General features: G+C 31.8%; 1 protein-coding gene across 1 annotated transcript in view; it reads left to right on the top strand.

Moving 5' to 3' along the window:
- LOC143227365 (dynein axonemal heavy chain 8-like) overlaps positions 1–13,759 on the top strand; it is a 73,721-nt gene that overhangs the window by 14,107 nt on the left and 45,855 nt on the right. The window contains exons 6-8 of the mRNA XM_076458819.1: positions 1,345–1,546; positions 4,406–4,569; positions 9,522–9,698. Of these exons, the coding sequence (XP_076314934.1) occupies positions 1,345–1,546; positions 4,406–4,569; positions 9,522–9,698 (543 nt within the window). The remainder of the gene's footprint in view (positions 1–1,344; positions 1,547–4,405; positions 4,570–9,521; positions 9,699–13,759) is intronic.

Raw genomic sequence — 13,759 nt, 5'->3', positions numbered from 1 at the left:
TGATATCCCGTAAGCTCAGGATAAGCCAACAGGAGAAAAAATATCAGGCTTTATAGAAGACTTCATCTCATTCTGTATGAAGGATTGGATGATTTCTGTGGAAAGTGGCCCTCTCCCTGATGCCCAGATGATGCAAGACTCTAGAAGTAGTGGAGTAGGAGCATTGTATTTTCTAACAATACATTCTTACTTTAGTCCATTAGTGATTTTCAAGAATTGGAAGAGTGTATAACAACAGTGATTCAACCACATTATTTCTGTAACACACCTCCTTACACATTACAGTTTTATCTCGATGAAAGTGTGTTTCTTTACGTCAGAGAGGTGAATTTGTGAATTAATATCCTGAAATGTCTCAGGAATAATTTTTTTTATATGTAAGATACAGAAATGGCTGAGAAACTCAAAACCCAATAAGACGGGCCTAAAAAAAAGAACTTGTCTAAAGTGTAGGTATAACTAAGGCTATTCAGCACTAATAAGAAACCCACAGCAAGCATATAAAATTGTTGTTGTAACATTCTGCCATTGAGAAAAAGTGAAAAGAAAGTAATAATAAGAAACTTGGATATGGATTTGGGATATAAATTGCATTGGTATAGGTGGAGAGAATCATAAGAATTAACTTGCTGTGGGCAATATAGTGAGGTGTAAAGGCTGTAACAAGTGATGCAAGATTGGCAGAGAAGAGTAACTTTTGTTGATACAAAGTTGTAGTGTGTAAGGAGGTGTGTTTCAGAAATAATGTGGTTGAATCACTGTTGTTATACTCTTCCAATTCTTGAAATTCACCAATGGACTAGAGTAAGAATGTAGTGTTAGAAAATACAATACTAATAGACTTAATGTCTTATGACGAATATATTTTTATTATGGATCTTTCTTTTTTTAATTATTATTTTACATTTTTGATTACCCTTGTTCTTTTGAAGTGTGGATTTGTGAAAGACTGTTGTTTGTCAATTTTATTATTATTATGCTTTAATAGCTGCCTTTAAAAGTTAATTATTAAGCTTAACGATTGTAAAATTAAAGGATATAATATTTTCACCTTTTATTCATACGATACATTCTTAAATAGCTCCAAACACCACAAATGTTTTCTGTGTTTATGCATCATAGCAGTACATGATCGAATATTAATTAAATAACACAGTGTGTAATATTGGATAATTTAAGACTAGAGATAAAGCAACACATCAAACTGTTCTAAAGGTTTTGTATTATTTTTAGGATAATGTCATAAAAATAAGTGCAAATAAAATATGAGTAAGAGCTGCATATGATTCAACATACATTTAGAAGTGCCTACATTTATTAACCTTTATTGATAATTCGTTACAGGAGATTTTTTGTGGTCAAGCAGAATTAAATCAACAGACTTTAGCAGGATTTCTTACTGCTGTATGTGAAAGTTTGGAAAAGTTTTATAAGCCCTGTATTAAAAACTCAAAACACTGGGGAGAGTTAGGTTCCACTCTTCATGATAGACCTAATAGAAAGGATTTTATGGATACATTTGATCATTTTTACAACTTTTTTGAAGGTAAGCAGCCAAACATGGAACATTTGTACATACAAATTGTATATGGTGAAGCTGTATGCATAATATTTGAGATCTCAATTCATATACTTAATAGGAATGGCAGTTACTTAGTGTAAAAATCCATGTGCTTTTGGTAGGTAATTACATTTCTCATTTATTTCAGTACTTTTTATCACTATTGATTTAAAATAAAACACTGTCTTATTTAGAATTGTCAAATTGAATACCACTCATATAGTTTCTAACCATATTTATTATGTTACTTCTTGATTGTTAAAACAAAGAATTAGATATCATTATAAATTTTCCTGATTTAATTTTTTATATTGATATCTCCCATGTTTGTTCTTCTGAGAATCCTGTAAAGTGTCTCTGGTACTTAGTTACTGCACATTCTATATTGATTGTTTTTGTTAAGTGTACTCACAGTTCTGTTTATACATAAAAAAAATGATATTTGCATTTTATATAGTGTATGATATCATTTGGGTGATCTAATTTCTGTATGCATCTACATGTGTGCAATTGAAATTATTTCCTTTTTTTATAATAAACAAAAGTCATGAAAATTCTACATCATTTCAATTTACTTTTGCTTTGGATTAATTCAAGATAATTGTACATTGTACTGGTTAATGTATATTTTGTTTTCTTACGTTATCTCAGTAAATCCATATTTATTAAATATTATCACAAAATAGTTAGATATTCTATTTTCGTGATACTTATGTAATAATTATTGTGCACTGCAAATGCATATATTTTATTTTTTCAAATTTTTAGATCTGCTACAAATGCAAATATAATTTTAATTTATCTACAACCCTTCACTTCACTTTGGTACAAGATTAAGTGTGTATGAATACTAATTTTGTTTACAGTATTGTTCATATTAATTTTGTTTTTAATCATAATTTTTATAGGTACTACTACTTAAGCTTTATAACCTAAATTAAATGTGAATCATTCACCGTAACACAGATAATTAAGATATAAAAGAAAGTTACCAGATAAACATGAAATAAAAGGGTACAAGATTACTGTTACTATGTAATGGATCCACAATCTGTATTCTAAAGATAGCTGGTATGAGTATTAAAGTTTAATTAAAATAAAGTACAGAACAACATTTCTCAGAACAGCTGTTATTGGTATTATCACTTTTATTGATAAGTGGAGAACAACATCTTCGACCTTCTCTCTTTATCAATAAAAGAGTTAATATCCATAACAGCCATTCTGAGATACATTTTTATTGCAAGTGGGTTTCTCATCATCAAGAAGAACAACGTTTTGACCTTTTTAGATCATCTTAACTTGAATACATTGTTCTTAATCTGGAGATGTCCTAGGAAGGTGGAAACGTTGTTCTGTACTTTATTTTAATTAGTCTTAATACCCATACCATCTGTCTTTAGAATACATTTTTCTTTAAGTGGGTTTTTTATCATCATGGATCCACACTCAGTAGTAATTAAGGCAGAAGACTTTGCTTGTAAATTGTGTCAACTGAGCATCATAATATCAGGTATAATTGTCTAGCCTTTTAAATGATATAGTGACTTGAATACACTTCCATATTATTGTTGCAGCTTGCAAAAGGTTCAACAAAGGATATTTGCTGAGCCAAAGTGCATCTACTATAAAAGAATTATGGCAATCTGGACTCTTTTGAAAAACAAATATGAAAGCCCCAAAAGGCAGAAGACCGAGATAGTATCTGTAGTTTTCGTTATTATCAAGTTTTGATATTACTTGAATTAGAAGGGATTTCCATCTAGCTACTCTGCCATTATAAAGAATAATTTCTGAAGATATTATGGTACACTTGTCCCTATCCTTCAATAGTAGTAGCTGTTTGATATGGATCATCCTTCATATTTTCATCAAAGCACAATGTGTCTGTTCTATTGGTTGTAGGTGCTTGTGCTATTCAGAAAAAAATATTTTTAAATTTCCTAGAACTGCATTGTTAACGTATTTACTTATTTACTTAGGAAAGTGACACTACAAGTGATCTAGTGGTTTCTTACAAACTTTTAGCACCTTCCCATTGTAATTAATTAATTAATTCCTTTTATTCTTGGCATAGCTCTTTGTATTTTGTACTTTAAACTGAACTATACTTGTCAAGGTTATTTGCATATGTCATTATATTTATTTATTGCTACACTGCATATTTGTAGCTAATTATTCTTCATGGAGATGCAGTCTATGTTTTGGACCAGGAGAATCAGATTCAGGAATTGTTATTTTGATTGCACTCTTTCTGAATTCTAGATAGTAACTCTTGTCACAGTGATGCATTACTCACAGTATATTAAATTTTGTCCGTTATCAGCAGTTTTAATTAACAGACCTTCTTCAGTCCATGTCCAATTCATAGCATAATATCAATGTTTTTATTTTCACTAGCTTCACTTATGCATGCTTGCACTATTGGTCCATTTTCACAGTACAATTTCATTTAAGTCATATAAACACACACATAATTCTATTTTTCTTACAAAACTCTTTTAAAATAGAGCTATGTTCATGCTTAGGATTCAAATAGACTGAATATTGTTCATCCTGTAAGTATCTTTCTTATGATGTGTAGAGCTTTGCTCATCTTGTTGTATGTATCTAGTTTGCTCATCAGCTCATTTGTATTCACATTTTTTTATAATATTGAACCGAATTATTCAGGAGTCTGTCTGATATTGTTGACTAGTTTGAATATTGCAACTGATTTAAAAACATGTGTATCACAGCTAAAATAAAAAGCTTGGAAACTTGTTTGATATTTGAATTGGTGTGAAGTACATATAGTATTGTTACTTTATATTGAAAGTTGATGTTAGATATATTTGTTTCTAGAATGCAGGAAAGATATTCAATGCCAAGCAACATTAAAGGAATCTGCTATTCTTGATCTTTCACAAGTGAAGAATGTACATGATTGTATCAACCTTGCAAATAATCCACAAAAGCTGGCTCTTATTGAAGAACTTGTACTAACTTGGAGCAAACAGATTGAACTGGTATTGTATCTCACATTAATAATGTCTTGTGTTGACAACTTGTGTGTATGAAAAATAATATATTGTATATCTTCTTTCCTATTGGTACATAACCTCCACTCACTTAAATAGCTATTCTTGTTCAGTGCTTCCCTCTATAAGTAATTTTTTTATGCTTTTCACAAGCCATCTGTCTCCCTTTCATTAGAATTGCACGATTCCATTGTGTTTCTCATGTAAATTATCATGTGTCAACTCTCTACCAATAAGAGTGCAATATACTCCTATGAGCAAACTATCACTTCTTGTTTACCCATACTTGTGCTCAGACGTTTTTTTCTTTTGGTGTTCTTCATGATTCTTGTAGTTTTACTGCTGAAGTGGGGTATCAGCATTATTATTTTTTCTTTATGTTGATCACTATCTGACAGTACTTGTGCTGGTCTATTATTCCATCTATTTTGCAAATATCTCCTGTTGTTTTAACAGAAAATTACCTCCAAACCATCACACTACCTCTCTCCCATGCATCATGGTAAGTGCTATATATTGAGTAAATATTCATCTCTTTTCTTCTGCTGGATATACAACTTATACTTTAAACCAGATATTTAAAAATTGAACTCATCCATTCATAATACCCTTTTCCAATAATTGAGCTTTTCTACTTTTTAGCAACTTTCAGTCTTTAGACAATATTTGGATATTAAAGTAAAGTTTTTTTTAATTACAACACAACCAAGTATTCTATTCTCATTAAGTCTTTTTTGATACTGTAGATCCAGACACTTTTGTGTCATTTGGTACATAGTCATTTATCTCTTCCTCGAGATCAGTGGTAGTTTTCCTTCTGTCCTGAAGGCTGCATAAACAAAAATACTTAACATCAGTATCGTTGAGTTTAGGTGTTCTGCCTCTTCCTTTCCTATTTTGAAATTTAACTGTCATGATCTCACAGTCTAGAGTGTATTTAAGAGAGCATTGCAAGTCTGTAGTAATTTGTTGGAAAGTCCAACCAGCATCATGTAAAGATTTTATGCAAAATTTCTGCTCTACTGATAATTTTTTACATTTTCTTGGCTTTGGAATGACAAAAACATAATATATAGTGTTAAACATTGTTTTAATTAAGATTTATTTGTGAAATGCTATTAAATTGATTTCTTCTAGCACATACCAGTACCATGTGCTAGCTCCTTCCTAGCTTCTTTTTTATATAGTTGAGATACTACATGGAGAACCATGGCAGTTATTTCAGACCATAAATTTAATCAGTATGTTCATTGAAGCAGAACTCTTATGACATGATTTGGTACAAGCATGTAGGAATTTTAAAAAAATGATAAATATTCTTACCCTGACTCATTTGATTGTCAACAGGTATCAGTGAAATGTTACCATTGTGTTTAAATTTACATTCTGTGATGGCATGGAAGACTTAGCCCTCTTAAAATGGAAAAAAAAATGATGAAACATTCTTTTGTTCTAGCACTTTTGCATGGTATTGTAACTTCCCAGTTTGTATTTTTTCTCACTCTTACATATTTTACATCAAGCTCTCTGATTTATGTATTTCTACACTGAATTCTGAGGTTCTTGTTCCTGCTTTGGGTGTTATCCCCCTAGCACTGTTTTCACAGGCTGCAGGCTGGGAGATCCATTATTGAATTTTTTTTATTGTTCTGCTGATATCCATCTGGAGTTGATTGTTATGTTGGTAAATCAATAATTTTTCTGGGTTAATGGAGGTTTGATAGACTTTTTACACTAGCATGTTCTGGCATGTTTTCCTCTACTCCTGCAGAGTCAGCTAGGTCTAATACACCATTTTTTTACTTAATTTCTCAGGTATGTTGTGTTTTATCAAATTCCCCATTTTTTCTATGATTAATTATTATCTCCATATTGGTGATTCTGTGGGCTCTGCCATGGTTTGTTGTGGTTCAGTGGTTGTACAAAGAATTCTCTCTACAGTTTCTGTGTTAACTGCCAAACTATATGCCATTTCTCTTGTCGTGGATCACATGGAAGCTAAGCAGTACTCGAATTGTACTGTTTATACCAACTCTCTTAGCTTTCTTCTGGCCCTGGAATCGCTTCACATTAGTTCTTACCCTGTTCTCATCAGTATTCAAAACTGATTGGTCCATTTCTCTTTAAAATCTACTTCTGTCCAGTTCTTCTGGATATCAGGTCATGTTGGTATTTGCAGGAACAAGTTCACTGACAGTGCAGCTAAGTCTGTCTGCTCTGGCAATATCACTGCTGTGCCTGTTCCATACATGGACTATGGTCCTGTATTCAAGGCTTGGCTCTGTGCTAGCTGGCAGTTGACTTGAAGGTTTTTCCAGATAAAACCCTCTATTGAACTTTGGCTGTCTTGTTACTGTAAGGATCGGAAAGAAGTTGTTGTAACTAAACTATGTATTGTTCACAGTGTTTTAACTGATAATTTTCTTTTATCTGGGACTGATGCATCAATGTGTGGTCTGTGTGACACTCGAGTCACAATAGTCCATATTTTACTATCATGCTGTCATTACAACTCTGAATAATGGCACTACTTTAGACATATTTTTTTCCACAGGTTTATCCCTGATATGCTGGACAGTGTCATTGGTGATGGTGACACTGTCTGTCGAACAGTTGTTTTTAGTTTTTTAAGGGTCATTGGCCTTTTTAATGCTATTTTAAGTTTTTAATTAAAAATTATACATTGTTTTGTTTTAACATGATTCCTTTTTACAAATTTTAATAACCTTTGATTTTTTTACTGGTTGTTTGGTGCAGATAGCCTAGTTGCTTTGCTCCTTAAAATGCCAAACAATCAATCTGTTTCTCCTTTTCAGAGTCCATTTTCCTTTTTATTAATGTTCATTGTCTGGAATCCATTCTGTGGGAAGTGGTACCTGACTATGTATTCTTTTACTGTTCCAATCTTCACTGTTAAGCCAAATTGACTTGCATATTATAATTTCATGGCCATGCAATGCATACTGCAGAGATGGGGTATTACACTTGGTCACTTTTAGGTCTATCATCTCAATGAAATTGCTTCCTAAGGTTGCCTGTCCCAGACTGAACTCACTTATGGACCAAATGGGTAAAACAGAAGGGGATAAGTGTGCATCCCTGTTATGCCTTGTATTGCATAAATTGGCATGGTTTGCTCTTAAAAATATTGTTTTTGGATACTCCCTTGCATTGTGTTAGGTGTTATCATTCTTTTGGAATTTTCACTGCATATTCATACCTTTTCTTCTAATCGAGTTTGAACATTTTTAACACTTCCTAGTTCCAAGGTACTGTGGTGGTGGACCATGGAGGCATTCTTCTGAATCTGTTAATGAAATACAAACAAAATATAGAAATGATTATAAAATTATTCAGTTGAGGGTAGGCCAGTAGTGTTCTACTGATGTAGATGACATGGCATCCTTCAATATGAAAAATAAAAGCAAATGGAAGTGAAACATCAAAATTGCAATTAACCTCTTTGATTGTGATCCCTGATCCTACCCCATGTGGATGTTGGATCCCAGTGGCTGGCTTTTGGATTCAGAGTAGAACCAATCAACACGACTCCTCATGCATGTATTACAGATGTCTGTATTCTTCCTCATTTATGCACCATCAGTGCTGTAGGTCACAATGAAGGGAATTGTAGATTGTGACAGTTCTTTCCCTTCGACTATTCCTGATATTTCTTCTTTGAAGGATATTAATGTGCTTGGAATGTTTCTTGTCAATTTCAATTTTGAGGAAGATGGTTTATGTTATGTAGATATTTTTCAATAACAGATGTTCTATTCCTGGAGCAATTTATCAATTTCTCATATTCACATGCCCCATTCTTGTGTTGGAGGGTATTATTTAATTCTGGTCTCATGAACTTGAGGAGAAGATGGTATGATTTTCATTACTACACCCTGGGTTTTAGACTGTAGTTTACTTGCCACTAGTATGATCCTCTTTCCTAGCCCTACATAATGTTAGTTCCTGGTGACCTGGTTTTAGATGTAGTTGACTTGCCATGTATGGTCCATTGCACCCTAGCCATTCTATTCATAATGACACAAGCTTTTAATTTTATCTACTTTTATAATTTCTAGGATTAAGTGTTATAAATATTTCATGGTTTGGATCACTTTTTGACCATAATTCTCTCCCCTGTTAATGTGCTAGTCTGTCTTCTGCTCCTATATGTGACATCTTTCTATGGTGGATGAAGATTATACCTGGTCAGAAGTAGTGCAGTTCCCACATCAGAATTTAGAATCTAACTGTTTCATTCTTTGGACACTTTGAAATGCTTGTTTTTTTCCCTCCACCTATTTAATGGGGAATTCTAACTATTTATGTGAAAAGGGGTAATGTATCTTATTGGAAGTTATAATTTTCCAAAGCTTAAAACATACTTTCGATTGGTACTTTCCTATTTGTGGTCACACCTCCTCCCTACTGAAAACTGATTTTTATATCTTCTGTCAAAACTAAATGTGATAGTTTGGTAGAATTGAATAGAGGGAGCCACATGCATCATGAGAGTATGTCACATTCTAGTTCATGGAGGGACAATGCATGATGATTTGCATGTGAGATGCACTGGAATCAGTCAACTCTAATAGAGGAAGGACAGAAGGCTTTTATATTTTGCATATAGAGGGCAGCACTGAAAAATAGTTGTTTATGTGAGGGGGTAAGTTCCTGTTAGATGTACATTTTAAGTATATGAAAATTATAAATTTATAAATATTAATTTTCTAGCTAGATAACTTCTGTTATGTTTTAAACTATAAAATTTCATATCGTAATAACTATATCTAAAAATTAGTAATAATATATACAGCAACGAAAAAATATTACCATCCCTTGTAAATATTGTTTCGGAAGATTTTACTTAATTGTACAGTAAGAGGTTTATTATAATTTTAATTTTAGAATAAAAATGCTTCTTGTAAAATTTAATATAGGTTCTTGCAGAGAGTGAACAGATGAGGAAGGAGGCTGATGACACAGGTCCCCTGGCAGAACTTGAGCACTGGCGACATTTGGTTACAAAATTTAGCTCGGTCATTGAGCAAATCAATGGTCATGATTGTAAAATGGTGATCCATACTCTTGTTGCAGCCAAATCTAAAGTTTTGAAGGTAACTTACAAGGAATGTTTAGTATTGTCATTCTTAAATGTGCATGTAAGTTATTAAGTAATTATGTACTAATAAATTAGGATTTTTATATAAACTTTAAATATAACTTGTGTCCTGTTTTAGATGTTTTTGTCACATCATTTCTAACTGTATGCACATGTGTGTTGATCAAAGTGTGCTTCTCAGCATAATATCATGCATTTCTTGTCAGAGTTACCAGTTATTTAGTTTATTCTACATTGCTAATTTAGCAACAGTTCATGGTGGAGAAAAGTGAAAACCAGATACATTATAAAGGGATACTGAAAAAAATTGTAGGCATGCATTTTGGAGATTGTAGAAGTCATGCAAATACAGTATGTAAGTTATGGACAAAAGTATTTTTATTTTCCACATGGACATCACTTTGCACTCCAACTTGTCAAAGTGTGAGCCAATCTGACAACATTATTCAAGACATATTTCATAAAATTTTATGGGGACAAAAAGCAGCTTATTAGCCCATCAATAATGTCTCTTCCAGCTCTCAACTACAACCTCCCCTTACTTCTCACATATTTATTCAATCATTTTTTGAACCCAATTAAATTTTATTCTCTCACCACCTTTGAAGGCAGCTCATTGGAAAAGCCAACCAACCTGTTTGAAAAGCAATACTGTCTAAACTGCAGATGACTCCTATACTGCCATAATTTAAATTTTTTACCTCTTTTGCTCTTGTTTTCACTGCTAAACACACAAAAAACTTTTCGTTGATCTTTATTATCAGTACCCTTAATAATCTTAAACACCTCAATCAAATTCTTTTTTACTCTTTACCTCTACAGAGAAAACAAGTTTAGAGATTTTAGCCAACCCAAAATATCTTAATGTCATCTGTAAACTTCAAAAATTTTGTTAGTCATTCCAGAATCAATATCATTAATGTAATTCATTAACAACAGAGACCCCTGAGGCACACTGCTTGTAACTGTGATCCAGTTAGATTAATTCTATTTGTTATTATTCTCTGCTTTCTACTCCCCAGTCAGTTTTCTAACTAATTTAATAACACTTCCATCCAGACCTACAGATTTATTTTTTTTAAAAAGTCTCTTGTGAAGAAATTTATCAAATGCTACTTCAAAATCAAGGGAAACCAAATCCACAGTATTTCCTTCATCAATTCTTATAGTAACATCCTCAAAGAATATTACAAGATTTGTTAAACAAAGTTTTCCCATGGTGAAATTGTGCTTGCTCTTTGACTATATCAAACTGCCTTAAGTGACTTTGTAATGCATCTTTAATCACACTCTCCAAACCTTTCCAACCACTGATGTAAAACTAACTGGACTGTAATTTCCTGGAAAATGTTTGTCGCCTTTAAATATAGGACTAACATTAACCAACTTCCAATCATCTAAGAATCCTCAATTACTCAAAGGCCTATAAGAAATTAGCTAGAGGCTTACAAATAAAATCTTTAAGTTCCTTTAAAACTCTAGTTGTCTGGTGTAAGGAATTTATCAATTTTAGGTTTTTCAACATTTCTCTTGCAGTTTCAGAACCTAAAATATTTTTTACATCAATAATTTTCCCGTACATTAAGTGCTCTGGTTGAAGCATAGTACTTGTATCTGACTTTGTAAAAACTGATGAGAACATATAATTTTAAAGATTTACCATCTCACAATCTTCAGGAATAAGCTCCTGAATTATCAGTATTAAGAGGCTCAGTTGCCATCCTGACATTTTGCTTACCCGTCACATACCCAAAAAAATGTTTTATTGTTTGATTTTACCCTCTCAGCAATCTTCTTTCATATACAATATTTCCCTTTTAATTTATTTTTTCACCAGCTCTCTTGAATTCATACAGTCTTCCAAATCCATATTATTTCCAGTAAGCTTAAATTTCTTGAATTTGTTATAGTTAGTGCCTAATAAGATCTCTTAAACCTTTGATAAACCATATTTACTTACACCACTCTGTTGCCCTTTTTTTTCTGTAGATAATGCACATAACTTTTTTTTCACTTTTTTCCCTAAATGCTTCCCACATCTGTTCTAGATCTCCTTTCAACTCTATAGTCCAGTCTACAGAAGCTAGGTCATATCTCATTCCATTAAAATTGGCTTTCCTGAAATTTAGAATCAGGCTACTATTCTTCTTCAATTTTATATGTAGTAAAATCCCAAATGTAATAGTGCAGTGGTCGCTTGTACTTAAGTGCTCACTAACTATGACTCTGTAAATCATATCCACATTGGATGCTAATATTATATTTAAATTTCTTGTAAGTTCCATCTCCATTCAGAATAGCGTAAGTATATTCTTTTGTTCTTATTTATTCCACATACTACCCAGTCTACATGCCTTACTAGAGATTCTCCTAGAACTATAACTTCTCTATCTTTCACACTATCATCCCTTATGATCTCATCTGCTCCCTTTACCTACATCTCCTTATTACTAGCAGGTACTTGTAACTGGTTGCTTAATCTAAACTCAAGCACATCCTTACCCCTAAGTGCTTTTCTTTTTCAAGCTTGTAGCTCTGTTTCCTTTCTTAGTTACCTTGAAATTCTGTTTGCCAAATGTATTCTTTATGTGCAGAAATTTAAAGTTTTTCACATAACTTGAGTAGAAATATTTTTCTAACATATAACATCTTTTGTATTTAACAAACTTGATCATTTTAATAACAGCTTGCCACATTTTGTGTAGATACATATAGTAAAATCATGATTATAGTCAACATGTTAATGGAACAACCCAAAACACACTTGGTTAAAATATTCATTTTATTTTTATCATTATTTATCCATTTGTACTAAGTATTATGCACTTTTCTCCATGAATTATTGACTAAACTTTCAGGTGAAAGTATTTAAATAAATTTTAAAAGTGTACTATTGTTATATTTCTTGTATAATCTAAAAATGTAGAAAATTGTCTTTACTACATCAAAACATTTAAAGTAATTTAAACTTTTGCTTGAAGATTACTTGGGTTTATTAATAAGAATGAATTAATATGTCAGTGTTTTATCACATCATGCCAAAATTGTTTTGTGATATATCAGAATCTAATATTGAGTGAAAATCAATAATAATTTCATATTGTATATGTCTTGCCAAAATATTTGATGCAATTAACATCACAATACTTGTAAGGAATTTAATTTTGAAAATAAGTTAGAGGCTGCATGCTTTTAACAGTTTTATCTATAATGTGTTAGAAATTGAATATTTGTAGATACTATATCATTTCTAAATGAACAATTTTATTTTCAAACTTTCAGCTATTGTGATGTAACCATTATCAGGAAAAACTAAATGCAAGTTTAACTGATCTAACATTAAATTAAAATTTCATTAAAACACAGACTTTCAACTTTGAATTTATAAACTCTTCATTTCTAAATGTGTTAGGAAAATTCCAAATAAATTATTCTATAATATTTAGATCTCATAAATTATTAGATATAATTGATTGTGTTTATCCTTACAAGACTGTAGATAGCCTCTAAACTCACTCACTCTTTCATTCTCATTTTTCAAAAACATGATTTCCAATTGCACAATTTAAACACAAGATTCAGTCAATTATATGAGAAATTCAGTGATATTTTTACTGCTGAATATCATGACCTTTTTAACACTTATGTTTATGCTTCAATTTCTATAGAAATTGTTTCATGTAATATTAAACTGTTTTAGTGCAATGGGTAGCTATTTAAAACTTAACTAGACTCTAGAGCATGTTCTGTTGCGCTTGATTTGTTGAAGGACCTCAAACTTCCATTTTCTTTAGTAGAATCAATGTTACCATAATTAATTTTTAAATAACATTTGATGATTTTAGTCAAATAATACAGTCTTTAAATCTAATAAAAACTAATGTGAGTAGCAGTCAGATTTAGTTTGTTTGTTTTTTGAATTTCATACAAAACTATGTGAGGGCTATCTGTTCTAGCCATCCCTAATTTAGCAGTGTTAAGACTAGAGGGAAGGCAGTTAGTCATCACAGCCAAATATTGGGCTACTCTTTTACCAACGAATAGTGGGATTGACTA

This window comes from Tachypleus tridentatus, chromosome 9, assembly GCF_004210375.1.
Source record: "Tachypleus tridentatus isolate NWPU-2018 chromosome 9, ASM421037v1, whole genome shotgun sequence".
NCBI classification, from domain to species: Eukaryota; Metazoa; Arthropoda; class Merostomata; order Xiphosura; family Limulidae; genus Tachypleus; species Tachypleus tridentatus.
The sequence above is the reverse complement of the archived record's forward strand: the minus strand, read 5'-3'. Positions and strand labels throughout refer to the sequence as shown.